Source organism: Schistocerca piceifrons, chromosome 3 (genome assembly GCF_021461385.2).
Source record: "Schistocerca piceifrons isolate TAMUIC-IGC-003096 chromosome 3, iqSchPice1.1, whole genome shotgun sequence".
In the NCBI taxonomy this organism is placed as follows: Eukaryota; Metazoa; Arthropoda; class Insecta; order Orthoptera; family Acrididae; genus Schistocerca; species Schistocerca piceifrons.
The window spans coordinates 283,953,511-283,977,534 of record NC_060140.1 but is presented as its reverse complement, the minus strand read 5'-3'; the positions used below and the strand labels follow the sequence as shown (position 1 = coordinate 283,977,534).

The 24,024-nt window shown below is 37.7% G+C and overlaps 1 protein-coding gene across 2 annotated transcripts in view; it reads right to left on the bottom strand.

The window, feature by feature from the left end:
- LOC124787829 (RISC-loading complex subunit tarbp2) overlaps positions 1 to 24,024 on the bottom strand; it is a 163,687-nt gene that overhangs the window by 10,202 nt on the left and 129,461 nt on the right. The window contains exons 6-7 of one of the 2 annotated variants that reach the window (XM_047254764.1): positions 17,958 to 18,110; positions 6,649 to 6,760 (exon numbers count right to left, since the gene is read on the bottom strand). In XM_047254764.1, coding sequence (XP_047110720.1) covers positions 6,649 to 6,760; positions 17,958 to 18,110 — 265 coding nt within the window. The remainder of the gene's footprint in view (positions 1 to 6,648; positions 6,761 to 17,957; positions 18,111 to 24,024) is intronic. The other variant, XM_047254765.1, reaches the window with a different exon arrangement.

Here is a 24,024-nt window from a genome sequence, read left to right as displayed (position 1 = left end):
TATGGTATTCAGTAATGCTAGATCTTCCCTTTGTTCTGCTAAAATGTTCACTACTGAATTGATGAATATATCACAAGTGCTGTACAGAAAAGAGTCAACATTGTTTAATTACAAAATTTGGGAATTTATATAAGAAGGGCAACACTGGTCTGTCGCAGAATTCTACAACATATTCTCAGTTAGAATCTAATAAATTTCCTTGAGATGCAAGAACTTCTGTTCAAAAACCAGCATGGATTTAGAAAGTATCACTCATGTGAAACTCAGTTTGTCCTTTTCTCAAACGATATCCTGACAATCATGGATGAAGGGCAACATGTAGATTCCATATTCCTAAATTTCTGAAAAGCATTGGACATGGTGCCACACTACAGACTGTTAACTAAGGTATGAACATATGAACAGGTTCCCAGATATGCGAGTGGCTTTAAGACTTCTTAAAATTCTCTATATACATAAATGATCTGACAGATAAAGTAAGCAACAATCTGTGGCTGTTTGCTGATGTTGTTGTTGTGGGAAGGTGGTGTCTTCTTGTGACAGCAGCAGTACACAAGATGACTTGGACAAAATTTCTGGTTGGTGTGATGAATGGCAGCTTGTTCTAAATGTAGAAGAATGCAAGTAAATGCAGTTGCGTACAAAAAGCAATCCCTCAATTTTTCAACACAACATTAGTAGTGTGCTGCTGACATTCACCTACATTAAATACCTAGGTGTAACTTGGCAAAGTGATAGAAAAAGGAATGAGCAGTAAGGCCGGTAGTAGGGAAGTCAAACGGTCAACTTTGCTTAATTGGGTGAATTTTAGGAAAGTTTGGTTCACCTGTAAAGGAGACCGTGTACAGAACACTCTTGCAACCCATTGTTCAGTACTGTTCAAGTGTTTGGGATCCTCACCAGGTTGGATTAAATGAAGACACTGCAGCCATTCAGAGGCAGACTGCTACATTTGTTACTGGTAGGTTCAATCAGCACACAAGTATTATGGAGAAGCTACAAGAACTTAAATGGGAATCACTGGAGGGAAGATGACATTCTTTTCACAGAAAACTATTGAGAAACTTCAGATAACCAGCATATGAAACTATGTGAGGAATGTTTCTGCTGCTACCAATGTAGATTTTGCATCGAGGACCACAAAGATAAGAAAAATTAGAGCTCGTATGGATGCATATATACTGTCTCTTTTTTTTTCCTCTCGCATAGAACACGAAAGGAGATTATTATTATTATTATTATTATTAGATGCAGATGAACTGTACAGTCATTCTGTTATGTTACTGTAATGGTGTATTTCTGAAGTTTCAGAGGCAATCTTGCAATCGTCCTCATGAAACCTTCAGTCTTTTCAGTCAGCATAATGAATTGTGTTTAGTAACAACAGTGAATTGTGCACCATATAAATTCGGTCAGAACTTATTCATGGCCTAAACAACAACAAAGCATTCTGGTCTTTGAGAGTACAATACAAACTCGCCAATACAAGCATTGAAGTTCTGATTCTCTGGTTAGTCTGACCATCGCATTTCGGTGTTTGTTTACATACTTGGGCCACTGCTGTAGTCAGGTCTAGAATTGTCAATGACTCATTGTCTACAATATGGATCAGTAGGCAATTTATGGTTGCTAGGTATGACAATTTGACCAGTTTTAGTATGAAATTACTTGTTTTAAACTTGATTAATACATTTTATTGTGCACACATTTGTTTTATAAATCAGTGACAGTGTTCTTCTTCCATATTAAAGCATGTACAAGTAAATTATGGTGCCAACTAAAGATAAACATGTGACACTGCATTTACAACTGGATATTGAGTTCCTGAGTGGATCAGTACAGCTGACACTGACTGCACAACAGAAGCTTTGTGTATTAGGAAATGGCAGAACATAGCACCGAAATCAAGGTTGTCATCTGCTATGTAATGAACAGTACCCACTTTTACGTGCTGCTTAAGAACAGCATTTTTTTTTACTATGTGACTCATGTTTTAAACAGTTAAGTGCAAATTAGTTGCATGTCAATTCAATACAGTAACAAAATATGTACAAATGTTGAACTTTTACTCACAGTAACAGTATCTTACCATCTAATACAGGCACTATTGTAGATTACAGTTTCATACACGACTGTTTAGTGTGGGAATGTTTAGGTTTTGTTTTAATGTGGAACAGTATTTCAGACAATATATGCAGTTGAAAATTATAATTGTACTCTATTGTATTGTGATGGATCAATAAAAGTATTCCTCTGATAATCTGACCTTTTTTGCAATTCCGACAACATTCCTAGTCCCATTGAGGACAGATTAGTGAGGTTCTACTGTATTCTGGATGCAAAACCAATCACTCTTGCTGCAACTTCCAGGATTTGCACTAGAACTGCACCCATTCCATAAACATTAGCATTAGTGTGTAGTTTTGCCTCAGTGTTCTCATCAGAAAGAGCCAAGATTAGTGCATATGCGAGCACCTCCTTAAGGATACAGAATTATCTTTATTGCATAGAATTATCTTTATTGTTTCTATCTGCAAGAATATTTGGAGTCTTCCTGCAGCAATTCGAGCAGTGCCCATCCCTTGAAACCGAATGGAAGCGCATCTATAGTAAGAACACCATTCCCAGGAATCTCAAGCATGAATGTGCCTAGAAGTTGGAAAATCTGTTATAAGTCTTACTTTTACTGGATTATGATGAATTTTGTTTCCATTAGCTATATGCTCGAAGATTTTTTCTTGGGCAACATGGTGGCAGGCAGAGACTTGCGCCATGAAATTACTTCAGTATAGCTGTCAGGTGGCTTAGATGCTCTTCAAATGGCTTCAAGCAAACAACAATATCATCCACACATGAAAGAGTAACCCATTTAAGATGTTCATTAGGCATTAAAAGCCAGCTGTAGTGTAGTGTAGACAGACCATATATCATAATTTAACTCTTAGAGGCCATTGGATGTTATAAAAGCAATCCTTTCCCAGTTAGCCTCATCAATCTCTATCTTCCAGTAGCCCATCTGAATAGTCAAACAGCAGGAGTACTTTGCAGGCATCAGTTAAGTTCAAGGTGTCACATGTGTGGCAATGAGTATACCTCCTTCTTGTTTATTTTGCTCAGCTGTCATTAGCCTGCCACGCGAAAACTTTCTCCTAGATAAGGATTACAGAAGAGGACCAGGGACTCTCCAAACAGAATGATGATATCTCACAGCATCTTTTCTACTTTCTTCTGAACTACAAATTGTTGAGTACAGATATTCTTTACAAGTGTTGAGTAATGGATAGGATGATCCCCAGTGGTGATATGGTGTTTCACGTTTCGTTGACTCCACACTCGAGAATGCACCTGAAAATTGAGGCGGAATGGTCAACACTCACCAACATTGTTCCTTGGTCAAGATGGAACCTACTGGCAGCTAGATAGCAGAATCCTCCAGTGTGCAATTGGTAATGGAAAAGTAGTATGGTTTACCAATGACAGTAAAGATGTGAACTTACTGAACTGGTTTGACTGGTATTATTAAATAACTTTAAGGATAAGTTGTGGCTGTTCAAGGCAATTGGTGATTCCGTGCTCTTTTTGTCGATTGTACTAACCATCATCATTGCTGGCTTGTATATTTCTTTTGTGAATCTGAGTACTTTCCTGCACTCAAACAGAACAGGTCTTGATGGTGGGACAAATGTGGCTTCAATGAGCAATTGTTGCAGCAATTTTTTTGGGAGTAGCCCCCATCAATTTGAGGCTCAAATAATCTACAGTTTATGACTACTTGTGATGTTTGTTTAACTCTAATATTATGGCTGCATTCTGATAAAATGATAAATGCTACATTCAATCTTCAATGCTTATTCTCACAATACAGATTCCTTTTGACTGGATATATTTTGCATTTTTCGTCTTCAGCGCAACTTCCTTTGAATCTTGAATTGTCTTCAGCTGGTGACAATCATCAGACATCACAGGAAATGAATCTCTGGAATTGACTAGTGCCTGGAAAGGTTGCTGATAGACATGACTTCCCAACACCATGACAACTATTGCCCATGGAGACTTTGATAAGCCTTCTTGACTAACAGAACTCTACGAAATGGGATGATTAATAATTGTACAAAGTACCTTTCATTATGACCTGTGGTTTATAAACAATCCTTCCCACACTCCTGAATGGAGGAAGTGGTTGGGTTGTTAAGAGCACTTATGCTCTTTTCAGCCATAGGTTTAGGATTTTCTGTTTATGCACCTTTTGTTTTTAGATTGGGGAAATTTGGAGTACGTTGGCAGCCAAGATTTGAAGTGTTTTAAGGCATTTTCAGAAAGCAAGAACCAACAGCAGATTAGTCTCACCATTGAGAGAGATCTATGTTGACAACTGATGAAAATGCTGAAGAGCCAGAGGCCTCAGACACTTAACAATGACTATTTGGAAACAGCTGAATTTTGCTCACACCTATTCATCATATTTGGGTAAATCACATGGTGGTGAGGCAATAAATGGTTGTGAAACACCTATGTTGCAGTGAGAAGGACAACAGGAAGTTAATGTGTTTGGGAACACATATGAAGACCTTTTTAAGTGTATTTATTGATGACAAAATGTATTTCAAATGCGATCTGTGAGCAAATGGATGGAACAGCAAAAACAGCACACTTTAAAACTCTGGAGGAAAAACATGTAGCTGTTTGGCCAGATACCAGATGTCCAACCATTCTATAACTTGGATAGTCAAGATATCCCACAGCCAGATATTCAGCCGAACATTGTCACCGAGCGTGTTGTAATGTGCAAGTCTGAACAAGCCTGCAGGTCAGGTGCAGACTATTGGGTGGACTCAAGTAAATTCGGTCCTGTCATTCACGTATGAAGTGAGCAAATAATATAATGATTGAATTATTTAACTACTTGGCTTTCTGCAAATTGTGATCACTTTCACTTGTTATTCGGTTTTATAACTGAAAATAATTTATTAATTGCAAGATAAATTATGAAAAATGTCAGTTATGAAGAAAAGAAAGTCTCTCTGGGAATACTTTGATATAAAAAGTGACAATATCGAGTTTGCCAGTTTTCTGTTGTACAGAGTTCAAATTTCTCATGAAGGAGAAGGAAGAGAAATAGCTGTGTATCAAAGCCTTGGCTTGTTTTGGTTTGTACTGTTTCATTACACTGACCAACAAGGAGTTTGTCTACAGATATGATCATTAACATCTTTAAGTAAGTACCTATTCTGAATGCTCAGTTTAATTAAACTTGTGTGAGATGTGTGGATGTTTTTGTGAAAATAAGTTATAAAAAATTTATGTTAACTAAAGAGACCTAACCTACCTTAAACCCAACGAGTAAAAAATATCCCAATAAATTCAAAGCTATTTTAAATAATGACAGAACCACCTCCATGCTATGATGTCTATAGCCATCTCCGTAACAAGTTCATCTCCAATATCAACAGAAGAGCAATTCACTATGTCAGAACGATTTGAAAGGAAATTGCTTTGGGATTATATGACACCAAAGCCAAAACATATTACAATTTAATAGCTAAAATGATTGCACTAGACAACTTACCATTATCTGTTGCAGAAAGGACTAGGTTCACAAGAATTCAAGAAGTTTTACCCTGGTATAAAATGCCAATATGTACATACATTTACCAAATAATTATTCCAGACATGTATGACAAGATTTACGAAAAAATCTAACGATACATTTAGACACACACACAGTTTCTGTAATTTCTGATGCATATACCTGTTTGGGTAACAATACCAGCCAATGGAGTCTTATGCATTCCAGTTCTTGCTATGAAGCCTTTCCTAGGTTCTACCACTGGAGAAAACATAATGAGGGAGATTATTCATCACCGATTCCTGAGATCTGACTGAAGCAAAACACATTCACTTACTCATGACAGTGGCCCTAACAAGGTGAAAAGTGTTCCAAGTGGCTGAGTATGAGTCTGCTAGACATTTGTGTTAATATTCAAAATGCATTGGTTCCATATGTCAACATTTTGCGATGCTTGGCCCAAAGTACCTCAGGTAGTCTGGGCCTAGCAGGAAACCAGTACACAATTGAGGTCCCACGACAATTTTCAGTGAGTTGCTAGTTAACATTCATTACATCAACGTCATGGGCTTATCACTATTGGAGTCACTCAGTTAGTATTTAGCCATGAAACTGTGCATTTTGGGCCCAAATATTGTGAATTTGTGTATTAGTTTGCCACCAGAGGACTTTGTGATATGGTGCCTACGAATGAAATTTGTGTAACTGGATTGGAAATTTTGGCTTGCTTGTGACAAAGCTGGTGATCAGACTGAGAGCACTGAGTGTAAATAAATATGAAGAAATCAAAAATAAAGTACTGCAGTGCAGTGTACAGTGCTGCAAATAATGACTCTGCATGGTACTCAATAGAATACTCAGCAGAATGTTGTCTTACCTATACCAATGATAAAAATTCTCTCACTTAGAGCAATTTCACATTTTAAGAAACACTCAATTCCTGACGTGATTAGAAGTTGTCTTAATTTCCCAGATAACAGGTTGTTAAGTATGAAGAATAAACAAACAAATTAAAAATACAGCTGTCTCTCTAATACAATTTTCTCTCAAATTTTTCTCCACAAATACATATGAGTCCTTACCTGTGACAGATTTTTCTTCAATGTCTACATAAGTCACTTCGAACCTCTGTTCAGTTGCTATTTCTTGCAGAAATTGTCCAAAATTGAAATTTGAAGTATTCAGGGGTGTATTCTGGAAGACAAATTATACAGCATTATATGCATTTGGAATGTTAACACTCACTCTCTCTCTCTCTCTCTCTCTCTCTCTCTCTCTCTCTCTCTCTCTCTCTCTCTCTGTATACTGAATTGTGGATACCTGAAAACTGATGGCTGACAGTTATATATTTACATATATTTAGAAACTGTGGAGGCCTTAACTTTCAGCAAAGAAAAAAAATATTAACTGTTTATGGTTAGAACCTTTTCGAAAATTTAGAGCAGTTCTGAACTGTAACTCTCAACCTGTTAACTGCCTTTTACATTAACATTCTGACATCTGAACACACCTCACCAATCCAAAAACTGCTCTCCATTCATACCTCACATCTACTTAATTCTGTATATTTTGCCACTGGAAGAAAAGATTCAATTTCCAATATGTGGCCGGTCGTCTTGGTCAGTACATGAATCTCTCCAATCTGGAAGAGGTGGCAGTAATGCTGTTGGAATGAAATTCTGTCACAATCCATGGGGGCTAGCTTAGAGAAACAATTTGTGGCACTCTGGACTTACAAGTCCACGATTTAAATACTGATCATCAGTTGCACAAACTCAATATGAATGTTTAATGATCTATAGCACTGTACAAATTATGCCAGCAAAAAAATTGCCATGAGATAGGCAAGGTTCATGAACTTTCATGATGGAGGTGGAGAAGCATTGATGTCTTCTCTTCCTTTACATGTTGGGCAGGATGAAGGTTGTGCACATGTTGGGACCTGCTGTATGTAGGATGTCAACTCTCAATGACTTGTATCTACAGGCTGATAGCTGTCACCATCTGGCTCAGTGTGAAGCATTGCTTCATACCTTGTTTCACAAGGCCAATGTCATCTCACAAGGGAACTTCATAAACTTGACCTCATATTTTCTCGAGGAAATAAACACAAGGTAGATACAAACCCCGGCAATCAATCCCACATGAAAATTTGGAGTATTATCCAGATACCACACATGCTGCTCTCTGAACATACAGCTTTTAAACATTAGTGTGCTCAGATTGCTGCTTCACTGCAGTAGCATAATGCCTGAATACAAAGTACTGTGCAATCAAGTGGCAACAGCAACTCCCCAAAAATGTGAAACATGAAGAGGTAGGGAGGTGGAGGAGGGAATGATAGTATGAAATGCTACCCATATAGTTTAACTATTACAAGTTTACTTCACTTTAATAGTGGCAGCTTTATGTATCAAAGAAAATTGACACAATGACACACTTCACCAGTGTCAAAACAGTATTTCACTGGACATTCACAGTATTCTGCCCAGTCACCTGTGTAGTCGCTTTGATACCATGCGTACTGGAAGACTGCCCTAAACACTGGTGCACATAACTGTCTGTGAAGAAGTAACTGCATTTACAGGATGGTATTCCACTAACCGAAGTTTATATAGACACCCAGAAGTTGTACCAAGTTAGTAAACCTCGAGACAAACCCCTTGAACATGTGGAAGTCGAAAACATCTAGTGGTTGGCAGTATTTTGTGCCACCCACTAGTATTGTCAATACGGAAACCCAAGATATCGAAGGCACTATTGTGTAGCTATGAGTCCTGTTACTGAAGGACTGCAAAGACTGTGATGACACCTTTTGTCCCTTTTTTCGCAACAGTTCACCCTAACATCATCTCTAAATTAAACCCATTCTGATCCATATCATAAACATTCCGTTTACCGACCGCTTCCATAACAGCTTAGGTGTCGGCAACAAATTTTTTCACACGCAGCAATTAGGGCTGCTTTGTTATACAGCAATTTTGTTGTTTTAGCATCAGTTATCTATCATGACAATACCATATTTCTTCTTGAAGGCATAAAAACCCACCCAGCAGATGCCTTGAAATAATTTAGGCCCACCTCCACTGCTCCTTGAATGTCCTACCTACAGTATGTTAACATCACATACCATGAACTTATCACTCTATGCATTATTAACTTTATCTTTTGCAAGCTTTTGGCAATATTTACTATGGTTTTTGATATATTTATTGCAAACATACAGATCGCTTTTCTGTTTTAATAATTTAAAGCTCTTGACAGTCTTGTAAGATAGATTCTCTTTCTTTCCATTTTTCCAAAATGGCCTATTGCATATATTCCTCAGTTACAGACACGGGCAAAGTGGTATTTGACAATTTTACATCATCAAAGCATAATTGCTGTTATCATCCTCTTATACACATGCACCAAACATCAACCCACTAATTTCTTCTATATCTAGCACGTCTTCATCCATGAAAAAGTCTGCGATATCTGCAACGAAGTTGAAAGATACAAGGAAAAGCATAAAGAAAGTGTCATGTGCTTTTGTTTACTGTGTGTAGAAGTCTGTTCAATAACCGAAAATATTTATGCTTACTGGTCACGACTTTCAAGAGTTCTAGTTGACATTTAATCATTGCAGTTTAGCCATCATTCCATAACACTCCCAGAGGTGTCCCACAACAGATGTGGCTTCACTGACATCATGAACGTAAAGCTCTTACTGAATTCCACACACAGCACTTCGCGTTTGGCATTACGGGGTCGCAGTGAAGCGGGGCGCGTTACAAACAACCCGAGTGTACGAATGTTGAAAAGTTGTACGTTAGAAAGGCTATACATGCATAGTATCTGCATAATAGCTCGGATTTTCATGTGAGATTGACTGCTGGGGTTGATATCTAGTTCATGTGTTTTTTTCCTCAAGGCAACACAAGTTTGAGTTGTTGATGTTCCCTCGTCAGACCATAAAAGTTTGTCAGCTGAGCTAGCCCATCTCAAAGTCATCTTTCATCAGAATGGTTATTAGTGACAGAGAGATAAGATGTGTATCATGCTACTATCCAACTGTGCACCATGAGAGTGATGATAATACCAATGTAGCACCAAAGTCTACAACCTTTTTGACTTCAGCACAAAGCATTTCCAGCAATACTGTTTGTATTTTGCAGAATTATGATGTGAGCGTGTTTTTTGGCCACTATCTTAGATCAGGAATCTTTTAGGATCTGTGAAGAGTGATCTCTGTATGAGGTGGCTCTCTACCGTATTCCTCGCTGTTGTGGAATGTCTTGTATTGCTCGCATCAGCAGGACCATGGAGGAATGAGGTACTCGTATTGAGCATAAGTGTCTCACACACACTTAGAACACCCGTGCAAATCTGCTATTACAAAATACTGCCTTGGAACCAGTTGTCCCACTAAATACAACAACATGGAGATTGTGGCACACATTTCTGGATATTGTGATAATGTTTTTAAGAAAGCAGTTGAAATTAAATTAGCAAGTGACTTTATAAATAGAGATGGAGGTTTTTGCTTAAATTCTGCAGAGAATCCTGCTCTCTCCTTTGTCAAAAAAACAGAGCAACAGAGTTAACATTTCCTTGCCCATTGGTAGTTAATATTGCCAATCAGTAACTACTGGTGTCAGTCTCCGTATGGTGCTAATGTTTAGAGAGAGAGAGAGAGAGAGAGAGAGAGAGAGAGAGAGAGAGAGAGAGTGTGTGTGTGTGTGTGTGTGTGTGTGTGTGTGTGTGTGTGTTTCCTGATTATGTGCTCCATACTGAGATTTTAAATTTGCATTCTTGCCTCAAAATTGACAGGGTGTGCAGCATCTCTCGAAATATTGGTGGGTGTTGAAGATGTCAGACGTCACCCACATGCATTTCGGTAAGTTATCCGAAGGTTCGTGAAGTCCAATAATAAATAACATGATATAGCCAACATCCTCATCTGCCATTATTCAAGCCTGCGGACTTTCTAATCACTTTCAGCATCACAACAGATTTTAAATCAAAAGTATGCACTACTCCTTTATCATAAATTTGTAATAGGGGGTCATAAATTATTAGACGAGAAAATTTTAAATGGAATACTGACAGTAGGGAGTGCATAGAAATTCCAAGTATTTTGATTAAAATTTCATGAATTTAAATTTTATTCCTTATACAGAGTATTACTGGTCTTAAGTTTCTTAGTACTCAATTAGCACAGTTGGAATACTTTGGGCAAATAATGTTTGTTTTTGCAACTGTTGACCTCTACTGTCCAACAATATTTTAACTCAATCTAACAACTGAATCACTAATTTTGTATTTTTTATATAAAAAATACATTTACACTACCAATGGCTCCCATTATGTGCATCTGCCAATTTGTAAGACAATTTAAACTTCACTTAGAAAAAAATAATTAAGTGCTGTCAGGTCTGTGCCCCAGTCTTAATTTTACATGTGGACAATACAAAACACAAAATTCAAATCCTTTTTCTCTGAATGAGAACACTACACAAACTGAGGTTTTAAAGCCCTCAACTCCATACATCACCCACAGCATAAGGTTAGTGTTACTCTCTCCAGACCATATTCCCTATTCTGAATGTGGCAAACACGAAGTGTGAAGGTAGTGCATGTTACAAATATGTAGCACACAATTGAGTAAAGTTCATTTTAAAGGTAGTTATAGAAATGAATTGATAGCAAGTGGAACATTCATATATTTTATCCCAATTACATTATTTACATACAGTAGTGGAAAAGATATTCCAAACTTCGTCATGACAGAAAACATTCCTAACCTAACCTATTAAAATGGTTGCAGAATAATTTTGCTCTTCTATGAAATCAAGAAGAAATCTCCCACAATTTCTACTATTTTACACCTTCAACAGCATAGTTAATAGCAATATCTACCTCAATGCTCTCTCTAATCGTCCTGCATGTGTACATTAGTTATCATGCAAAATATTTCTTTACATTCTGCAACAAAGATAGCACCACATCTGTAACACATGGATATTAAATGCAACCAAGCATTACACAATTTCATTCATACTTCTTTCCTTGATTTTCAATCTCAACAGTCCTCACAATATTTCTTCTAACATCTACCAACGTCACGGCAGTGGGAGTATGGAAACCCTAGAACAAATTAAATCAACTCGCAACCTGAAAGGAGAAAGCAGTACAGAGAGGGAAAGGAAGGGGCACAACAGAGCTGAATCATTATGACCGACTGCTTGCAGCCCAGACTTGCAACAAAGAAAGTTCTTCACTGGTAGTGGTGATACCAATGTTCCAATGGAAAAATGTCTCATATTATTTGAAAACAACAGTCCTGAGGTCAGCACACATTATGGGAACAATCACAATTTCAACTAACAATAACTTTTTTACAGTTTCTAAGCACATAAAAATGTGCCTATACAATTTTGCATATGATGCTACACAAAAATGATTCCTGACAGCAAATCGCACTCAAGACACAAAATTAACCCATGATGGTCTAGATGATCACAAGCTCAAGCTGCTGTATGTGATAATTGATAATTCACCTTTTATTCAAAAGAACAAAATGGAACAATGCTTCACTGTTAAATATCAGGTATGTGGGAATACAGTCATCTCCTACTTTACCCGGATTTGAATTCAAGAGTCTATATTTATATAATAGAGGGAAACATTCCACGTGGGAAAAATTATCTAAAAACAAAGAAGATGTGACTTACCAAACGAAAGCGCTGGCAGGTCGATAGACACACAAACATACACACAAAATTCAAGCTTTCACAACAAACTGTTGCCTCATCAGGAAAGAGGGAAGGAGAGGGAAAGACGAAAGGATGTGGGTTTTAAGGGAGAGGGTAAGGAGTCATTCCAATCCCGGGAGCGGAAAGACTTACCTTAGGGGGAAAAAAAAGGACGGGTATACACTCGCGCACACACACATATCCATCCACACATATACAGACACAAGCAGACATATTTTTCCCCCTAAGGTAAGTCTTTCCGCTCCCGGGATTGGAATGACTCCTTACCCTTTCCCTTAAAACCCACATCCTTTCGTCTTTCCCTCTCCTTCCCTCTTTCCTGATGAGGCAACAGTTTGTTGCGAATTTTGTGTGTATGTTTGTGTTTGTTTGTGTGTCTATCGACCTGCCAGCGCTTTCATTTGGTAAGTCACATCTTTGTTTTTAGAGTCTATATTTATCTATACTTCTCCAATTCCCAGTTTGTACATTGCAATGGCTTGATTTATGTAAACTACAAACAATTCTCTCCCACATTCTCCTTACTTTCGTCAGAACTCTGGGGTCTTCCATTTACACATTCTATTAGTATAGAATGTCCTGCCTACAAGACCACTACTTTCCTTTAACTGGACACTACACTAACAAGAAAACAGTGCATATTTTACATAAATGTAATTTTCCTGCACTGTCACCACTGTGAAAACTCTGACTCCACATATTGTGTCAATATAAAAACTCTTTAAAAGTTCCCATTACTATTTATGTATCAGCCATTGTTATGTATATACTGCAATATTAAGCTACAACTCTCTGAAGACAGACGAATACTAACAAATTCTAAAATTAAAGCTGCCTTAAATCTGAATGCTGTTTGAACACAGCTATTATATACGGTATGCCATTATCTTCCTCCAACCTTGAACTGACTTATCCAGCCAGTTATACAAAGCCAAACTTTAACAAGGAATCTGAACGAAGATGTAACTTAGTATTCTTCACATACACAAATAATTGCCAGAGATAAAATATGTGATAAGTGAGTGAAAGAAGAGGGGGAAGGAGAGTGTCTAGGACCAACCAAGAACAAACTATCCTTCAAATATGTTGTCTAATATTTGTCTGCTGAGCCACCAAGCTGCACAAACCAACGTTACCAAAGTCATATTCCTTCACATAACCATTACTTACAGAAAATTTTGATCGACAATAACTACTTCAATTACAAAATGAATCAGAGGTGTGTGTGTGTGTGTGTGTGTGTGTGTGTGTGTGTGAGTGAGTGAGTGAGTGAGTGAGAGAGAGAGAGAGAGAGTGAGTTTAGATAGTGTGGCATTTCAAGTGCCTGAGCTCTTAGACCTTATGCTAGTAACAGTTAAGTTTACTGCAGCCAGACCATGAGTGTATCCAGTGCAAGAGCATGGAACAGACCATTTCTTGAGATTGTGCAGGCACTGGGCTTTCCACTTACTATTTAGTAGGCCTAGGGTGTATTACTACATGTACCTGGATTCAATGAGCTCCACTGATTGCACAGTCAACTGCCATAGGCAAGAAGATGCTGGAGACAGGGGTTGCTGTGAACTATCACAGATTATAATAGTGGATATATGAGAAACAGTGCAAAAAATTATTTATCAATTCCTTGCTGGAACGCGACATAGCAACGTGAGCAGATGTTTCAGTTAGAGCAATCTCGTCATTAAGTAGCACTGAAGTAATTGCCCCAATTGTACACTTCTTTTCACTGCATGTCACAGTATGCATAAACATAGAAAGCAGTCACCTAGACTAATGAGATATGGTACATGTAATTACAGGCTAACAGTGTGGTACAAGCGCATAAAAAGCCATCTAAGGTGATGCGTTATCATGCATGCCAACCAGGCAGGGTTCTGAGAGTTTATGGAGGTGTTCTTCTGGAAGGAGTATATATGTAGAGTAAAATTTGGCTCCAATATTTCATCAACTCTCACTGGTGAATGGTATAGGAACCTACCATCCAATCATTTGCATCTCAATAACCCTCAGGCAGCGAGCAACTTTGTAAAACAATGCACAACTTCATCACTATGTCAGAACAGTTTGAAAAAGAAGGGAAGGAAAGAAAATTAGGATTGAACAGCCCACTGCCATCGAAGTCTTTAGAACTGGAGTACAAGCTTGGCTTCTGAAATGCAATTAACCATGTCCTGTAAATGGAACTATTCTGGCATTTGCCATAAGCAATTTGGGGAAACCATGCAAACCTAAATGTAGCTGGCCGAATGAGGACCTGTACCACTGTCATCCTGAAACTGTGTCCAATACCTTACCACAGTGCTACCATGCTTGGTGAGAACAGTGTGAAGAACACATATTGCACTAATTATAAGTATTAATTTTCTATCTCCTACAAAAATCATGTAACAATTCTGAAATCACATATGGTATACATACGTCTGTCGTGTATACGAGTATGGAAAAAATCTGTTCCAAATTTTGTTTAGGCCCAGTTTTACATTTATTCTTGAAATAGGCAGAGTTTTTGCACCCAAAAGTTTCCTACTTGATGGCAATGCTTTGTGCAGCAGAAGTGGAAACACAGTGACAGCAAACCAGCCCTCTAACTGTTAGATGCCAACTAATTGCAATCAGATACATGTACTCAGGTATAATTCAATTCCTCGGGAGATACATAACTATGTTCACCTGCTACAACATATTCTATTTTGTGATATAACGCTTCCCTTAATAGTCATCAATCACAAGATTTAATAGTCTGTGTGTGTGTGTGTGTGTGTGTGTGTGTGTGTGTGTAAGCTATAGTTCATCCTTAGAGATATTTTATCAACAAATACAAGTAACAGAAACAGTAGTTTCAGTACTAACCCAAATTTTCACTAATTTCAAATTTATGTCTAATCAGTTGAATTGCTGCACTTCATACAACATGCCCCTTGTATCTTCCAGATCTGGCTGGAGGTATCTCTAACGAGCAATGCCTAAATCCAAATACTGAAGTGTTTCATGTAAACGAGAACAAGAAATTACCTTGCTCACAGAGCAATAAACACAATGCTTACCAGTCAACAGAAAGTTGAAGGGAAATTTTTCCCATCAATAAACCAAAAGTAAAGAAACAAAAAATCATTTTTCACAAGGTAACTACCCCACTACACAAATATAACACACTGTGGTACATGTGAAGCTGGTAAATGGTATTTACTTGAGTATGCTAGGGCAATGGAGAAATTTGGTACTAATGGTTTGATGCTATGGTGCCACTTTTCCTTATTTGGACCGAGAAATAGTTTCAGTCAAAACCAAAAGGAACAGACTTTGGACAACAGAATGCTTCAAAGACTGCAAAAACAGGTTGATAACTTTTTTCTTCTATATGCCTTGATAATACTCCTATTTACAATGCAAGAACAATTTTATCACATTTGCTAGTCTGAACTCCTCAAATACCAACTGTGAATCCAATCAAATACCCTTCAGAAAGGCTAGAGCAATAATTGCATGCCAAAGCAATCTTTAATAGAAGCTAGCAACAAATATTCAGTATTGTTCTGCAAGAATGAATATTGCACATTCAGTAACTATAAAAAATGGGACTACACACATTTAATTACGTGGGTGACACCTGTGATGCTAACAAACAGAACTGTTTGTCAGGAGGCTTCTGGCCACATGGTATGTCACACTTCCAGAGAATACAGTACAAAGAATTTTAAGATCCAGGTCAGAACAAGTGACACTTGCTTTCACTAAGAGAAGTCTGTCACTGATCTAGACAGAGTGACCAATCTCAGGATCTTTTTTAGCATAAAACACAATCTGCCACATTAGTGTTTACATGCAAGGGCCTTGTACACCAAATGCTCAAAGGCAAGTCATTTCTATGAATTCCATCTTCAATTTTGTCCTCCTTGGAAAGTACACCTATCCTGCAATTTTTTTTTCCCCCTCATTTGCAGATTGCGTTTGTTACTTACAATGTAAGTATCTGTAGACCTTTATTGTGAATACTGACCACTTTGTTCATTCCTGTTTTACATTTGCCAATTCTGAGAACCAAAAAAATAAGTACTTCTATTTTTCCAAATTTTTATTTATTAAAAGCCATTTCCTGAATTAGCACGTTACATCCCCAATGAAGATCCATATATTCTTATGTGTACAAAGGTGATGAATACCATCAATGAAACTCTCAAGCTCCAAAAAAATCTCTTCTGGTGCAATTTATACACATCCAAACACATGCAAAATACTTCCAATAATGAAGTAGTACCCATAGCAAAATGAGCAACTAACATTGTGCACCTAGGAAAAGCTACCAAGGAAATGGAAGCTAATTCAAACCGCATTTCAATAAACCTCTTTATCAACAGACAGGAAAACACTATCGAAACCATAATGAAAAAGATAATGAAAAGTTGGCAACTATCACAAAATGTCATGAGACTTGGCATTTTCCCTGTTGCTGTACAAAAATGTCACTAAGTGCTGCAGCTTACTAATATATTGTTAAATATTTGTAATTTAATTTTGAAATTGGATCTTTACTTTCTTCAAGGATTTACCTTAAAAAGACCATTAATTTTCATGTATATAAAGAAAGGATGACCTAAATGTGACATCACATGAAAATACCCTACATCCAATGAACTCTTGTTTCGATAACAGTTTTATCTCTGATATCATATTTCCCAATACTTTTGCACAAAAAAATTGTACACAAAAGTGATGCATTTTGAAGAGACTAACCAAAACCACAAAATATGAATCACAGTTCTCATGCACTATATTCAAACTGCTTTAAGTCCATTTTAAACTGACTTTGCTAATTTATTAGCACAATTGGTGTAACAAATGAAGAAATTTGTCTTACAGTTTGGGTCATATTGCATTTTAGGATGATGATGATGATGATGATGATGACTTTATCTCGTAGGATTTTTCAAACAGCCAGTTGAGATTCTGAGTAGCATAGAGGCCGCATTTCTAAGTGGAAGTCCAGTTCTACAGCCCCCTTAAGCCAACCCTTAGTCCAGCCCTGATGCACACACATCTTGAAGGACTTTCTCTGAGAAAATATGAAGCTAAATTTTCAGTAAGGCAGGAATCTGCATTACTTCTTCCAAAACTTTCAGTGAGACAGGAAGGTTAAATAATGGGTGACTGAATGAAGAGAACAGATCAAAAGGAAGAAAGCTGAAATATAAGACTGATTAGGGATTTTAAACAAAAATATGATATGAAAGGTCATGAAACAAAGTGCTGGACGAAGGTGCCAAAAACAAGTATAAAAACTGAAGTTCTCTCTCTCTCTCTCTCTCTCTCTCTCTCTCTCTCTCTCTCTCTCTCTCTCTCTCTCTCTCTCCTCATCCACTATACAATGATGAAAAGATATGATGGTGACTGATAAATTTTTAAACAAGCAATTATCCTACAAATACTAACAACAATTCTTTGGAATATTTACTGGTATTTCCCACAGTCTGAATATATGCTAATTGCATGACTGTTTCCACATTTCTCCATTATGAAAGTTTTTCCATTCAGTACATGCAAAATAATGATAAGCACTTTAAGGTTAAGCTGACATGTTTCCATAGGAAATTTGAACCAAAGACGGAAAGTTCAGGATCAATTCATCAGTATCTTACCTGTAGATCATTCAACTTTTGTCCTTCTAAGAGCTTCAATTGTTTATGAAACTGAGAGACTTTTTGGTTATGGTGAACACTATGCGTAGTATTTATCTTACAGTCTTTCAAATCTGAGTAATGGGCAGCGACATTCCCAATTTGATGAGATATCTACAAAAAAAGAGATATTTCTAAAACTCGTTGCAGGATCAGCTAAACTTACATTCAAAATAATTGTCTTGACAAAACTTATCAATTGTTTGATAAATATCAAGGTAAGGTAAACCAACCACCACATGCCCAATTATGGATAGGGAGCTACCCTAATGTTGAGGGATGAATGGTAGCAAGTACACACTAAAATCATTCGTGAAAATTCTCTCATTTACCAGAGGGAGACAGCCATTTACATTAAAAAATTTAGTATTTAACAATTAGGTTAGTTTTATAGCCCATAAAATCAGTTATTGCAAGGAGATCTACAGAGGATAGACCAGAGCCAGTGAGAAGATGTATGACAGCAAAGGAGAACATACTGCACGGAAAACAAATTATCAAAGATGAACATGGGGAGATACCCGATAAGTGAAAAATGAAATAATGGAGCAAATGAGAAACATGGTTAACAATGCACATAAAGTCACAATCATTTCAAACAGAGATAAATGGCAAGGCTCTTTACATGTACATAAAAAATAAAACACTCACAAATAGTAAGAAGAAGCAATTTGGCTACTAGTGAGTAGAAGAGTAATAATAATAATAATAATAAAAGGAGTGGTGGTGTTGGTGGGCTGATAGTAGGAGAAGGAATATGAATTTAGTGAACTGGCACAAAAGAGGAGTAAAGATAGGATAAGGAAGGTGGATAAATTAATAGTAAATATGAAACATTCTTTTTGCAGAGAATGGCAACCATAATGGGGCAGATATTTACTGTGAATACATACAGAGGTGCATACATGTCCTCTCAGTGAACTGAACTAGAAGCACACACTGCTGTTTCTTTTCAGAACTGTGACTTGTCTTCTTTAACACAGGCAATTAACTAAATGACAGCAATTAGATTAGTGAATGGATAATCAGAAAAAAAGTAACACTGCAAACACGCTGGAAGCATTGAGTTTTACCTTTGTACAATGTTGCTGAAGAGAATAATTTGAAATAAACTTCAACACAGCAAACATAAATTAAGAACGAAGACTGACATATCATGGAAGAATGTCGTATCAAAATTATTTTTTGTGGTTTTGTTATGAAGCATAATCTACTTCATATTCAAGATCAGGAGCCATTTTCCCAGTTAGAAACACAACTAAGACTGAGGACGTATTCCCTACATTATTTTCAAAAATCATGCAACTAAACAATTTTTTCAGTGGTCTGGGTGTTACCACAAATACATTAGTGTCACTAATGTTCAAATGGAAGCACACAAGAACGACCTATTCCTACTTCGTTGTGCTTGCTGTGGCAACCACTTGAGATCAACAAGGATAGCGATTGGGCATGTAGATGTAGTAAAAGCAGATTATCTGAACTCAGCAGGCACTACAGAACAAAGTATAGCACCACAATAATTGAGGCATACAAATAATTCAAAAGAGTCTTTAGTTATAGAGTAGTTCCATAAAGCACATTCATTTGAGCTTAAGAATAACATTTAACCAGATATTCTCGTAACACTTGTCAAAGATCAGGTATAGAACCAATTCACTTTTTAAAAGAGGCTTCCGGTGGTGGCAGCCGAGTGTGCATGAAGTGTGCCTGCTTGTATGGTGTGTATGGTTTCTTTGGTGTGGAAGGCTTTGGCTAATTGCTACGTGCATCAGTCTTTTTGTTGCATCTGTCTGCAACTCAACCTGTCATCTTTACAGTGAGTAGCAATCTACCCCATCCCTTATACTGTTATTCCAACATGTAGTTTCTATTGTTTCACTTTTAAAAAGATTTATACTGTCCAAATTTTAACTACTCAGTCCTCTTCAGGTTTTCGTGCTCATTGTCTACTCATAAATTTTCCCAGGAATTTAAATGTGGATGATTTTGTGGGCTACAGTAGTACAATTATCTTGCAATCATTGAAAACTGCATAGTATTTTTAGATGTGTGACAAACCATGAAATCCTTAACAAGTCTGTCTTATGCTTGAAGAAGTAAAACCTCTTTTTTATATTAAAAGAAGTATTCTAGCGAGCTGATCTGCAGTTTACCATGAACTGGAGCAAAGAGTCTGCTGATGATGCTAAGAATAACTGAATTAAATGTCTGAATAACGCAAAACAAGAGTGAATAAACAGGATGCCCAAAAAGTCTCAAACCATTTCTGGGACAATGTTTATTTTTGTCTCTCTATTGTAAACAATCTAAAATATTTTTATCACAGGACAACAAATCACCATTATAAGTTGGAGACTCTTTGCCAAGATTCAAGAAATATTTTGACTATGTAACCGCAAATAGGCAGCAATGCTAACAACCATTAATTAGGGGTTCAGTCAACAAATTGCAGTAATATTCTGGGTCGCTGTTGACATCACAGGAAACAGTGGAGACCATACGACAGGCTATCGAAGTAGAGTCCAAAAGCGTCGACACACAGTCTCAGCCAATAACACAGCATCCAAAAGTGTTCATACTGAAGGAAAACGCTTACCACATCCAAATTCTCCATCATCTCGAACCTAAGGACTATGCGACACACATGGCCATGTGCCACGGCTTAACCATGTTGTCACACATCCTGTTCAGTGATGAAGCTACTTCTCATTCTATTGTCACAATGGCAAGATATGGGCTGATGAACAACCAAATATGGTCATGGAATTAGGATGTAACACCCAAAGATACAAGTCCAGCTGGGCCTCACCCAACAGTGCATTCAAGTCCGTTTCTTTTTTGCTGAAGTAGCACTCGTGTCAACATCAAACCTGGACATGTATGAGCAATTCCTGCAGCCCCAATTGTTTGCCGACAACACTGGATTTGAAACTTCCTGGCAGATTAAAACTGTGTGCCGGACCAAGACTCGAACTCGGGACCTTTGCCTTTTGCGGGCAAGTGCTCTACCAACTGAGCTACCCAAGCACGACTCACACCCCGTCCTCACAGCTTTACTTCCGCCAGTACCTCATCTCCTACTTTCCAAACTTCACAGAAGCTCTCCTGCACTGCCCTTCTTTGCAGTTTTTCAATGTCCTCCGTCAATCCTATAAGATGTGGATCCCACACCGCACAGCAGCACTCCAGAAGAGGGTGCACCAGCTTAATGTAAGCAGTCTCTTTAGTAAACGTGTTATATTTTCTATGAGTTCGGCCAATAAGTCACAGTCTTTGGTTTGCTTTCCCCACAACGTTATCCATGAGATCATTCCAATTTAGGTTATTCGTAATTGTAATCCATAAATATTTTGTTGAGTTTACAGCCTTTCGATTTGTGTGATTTATCATTTGACTGAAACGTCGCAATTGCTTTTTGTGCTCATGTGTGTTACTTCACACATTTCATGATTTAGAGTCAACTGCCACTTTTTGCACCATACAGATACTTTGCCTAAATCCTTTTGCAACTGGTTTTGATCATCTGTAAACAATCGAAGAGGACTGCTCAGATTGTGTCCTAAACTATTGTACTTAATCCACAAACTGCTACAACCAGAATGAACGAACTTTGGGTATTACTGAAATGTTGCTGTAGTGACCTGCTTGCATAGTTTAATGCTTAGCACACTAACTTTTGTGATATGGGGAGCAACACAGACCCAGATTGAAACAACATACTAAGTTAATGACCACCTGCGTTGCAAGACCCATTAGTATCAGAGCGATCTAGGCAAATGGAGGGATGGTCTCCCATATCCCCTCTCAGAACACAAATACAAATGTTATACATGAAAATATGCAGAACAAACCTTGCAGAATTCACAGATCCTAAGTGGCTTTCACTGCCAGTTGAGTGGAAATACAGTGTGGTTGTAGCAACAACATCTCTCGCCAGAAAATGACATTTGTTAAATTGAAGATGGGTGAATCTCATCATAAATGACATAAAACTAGATCATTTGAGGGGGGGGGGGAGATAGGTGGCACATAAAAAGGACTTAATAAGTGTAGCCATCTACCAGGATTAGAAGTGGAACAACAATGTAGACAAAAATAAAAGTTTTAGATAAAAGCATTATATTAACTGTCAAATCATTTATTTGCCTGCTCTTTCTGTATATCCACCAAGAGATGTGGAGCTACTTGCTTTTGGGAGGAGCAGCATTCAAATAAGCATCCAGCCAACTAATTTTACCTTTTAGCATTTCTCCTAAATCATTTCATTATGAAACGGTTCATATTAAACACATTTTGATTTTATGCTCTGCCTTGTCAATTTGATTATGAGAAATAAAACACAGATTAAGTATGATCAACAGGACGTTAAACTCTAATTATCCTTTCTTCCAACACCTCCTGTAATAACAACAAATTATATATATGGACATTGGACTATCAAATGGAAGTGCAAAACAGTACAGATTTCCCCATTTGCTAAGCTTAATATGAATGCTGCTGTAGACTTATTATGTCTAATGAATCATGTACCACACTTTCAAATATTACATATCACAGATGACAGAGATTAATAACAGAAATTTTGGGCACAAAATGAAACATCTGTTGTCAGAACATTACTGGTAGTGTCACTATTAAGTTCCTTTTCTAGAAAATTACAGCCTGTATTCTATTTTAAAGTGGTGAATGATATTTAATCTGTCAACATTCACAGCAACATCAGCTTAAAGATAAATAATATGGCAGGACTTTTGAATTTTCAGATGACTCTCATTCCTTTACTTTATGTTGAGAAGCCCCAAAGTTATCCTTGTAGCATCAGTTATGCCATCCACAAAATGTGTTTCTCAATGTGAAGCACACCAAGCATTGTTTTCAATATATCTGGCTCATACTCACAAACAAGCTCGTACATCATACTGAATGTGCTACTAAATATGATTGATGACTACAGTGCTCTCTTGCAGCAGTTACCTACTACATCTGGTGTGAAAACTACATATTTCACTTGTCGACATATGCAGGAAAGAGCCTATGCTAAGCAATGTTTACTGTAGCAATTGTTCCTTTTCATCATCATAAAAACATTGCTTCTCTCTTACTGTGTCTGTTGGGACCAAAAGCTAGCCATGTTGTTCTCACAGAATTGTGAAGGATTCACCTAGTGATGTAGACAATTATCTTCCAGTTCACCATCAGTGGGTATGTATGAGTTGTGACAACAAAGTAGATACACAGATATTTTTCGTTCCTTCCTAGGGCGGCAACCCTGCAGCCTCCTACTGCAGGCAGTGTGTGATCTTTGTTTTTCCCCACCACATCAAAAATGGTTCAAATGGCTCTGAGCACTATGGGACTTAACATCGGAGGTCATCAGTCCTCTGGAACTTAGAACTACTTAAACCTAACTAACCTAAGGACATCACACACCATGCCCGAGGCAGGATTCGAACCTGCAACCGTAGCGGTCTTGCAGTTCCAGACTGAAGCGCCTAGAACCACTCGGCCACACTGGCCGGCCCCACCACATCCCCAAGTGGCATGCACCTGCATCTACAGTGTTTCAATAAGGAGTAGCAGCTTAAAGAGCTTTGTCTGCTAATTGTCACAATACTGGAATCTCAAAATAATGTACAGTGGTGCGCAATCGCCTTCTTAGTGAAACTCCGTGAGAGTGCCACAGTAGCGTACAGGAAGCGCCAGCACGCTTTTGGGAGTGACGTTTTATCAAGGACACAAGTGTTTCAATATAATAGAAGGAAACATTCCACGTGGGAAAAATTATATATAAAAACAAAGATGAGGTGACTTACGGAACGAAAGTGCTGGCAGGTCGATAGACACACAAACAAACACAAACATACACACAAAATTCAAGCTTTCGCAACAAACTGTTGCCTCATCAGGAAAGAGGGAAGGAGAGGGGAAGACGAAAGGAAGTGGGTTTTAAGGGAGAGGGTAAGGAGTCATTCCAATCCCGGGAGCGGAAAGACTTACCTTAGGGGGAAAAAAGGACAGGTATACA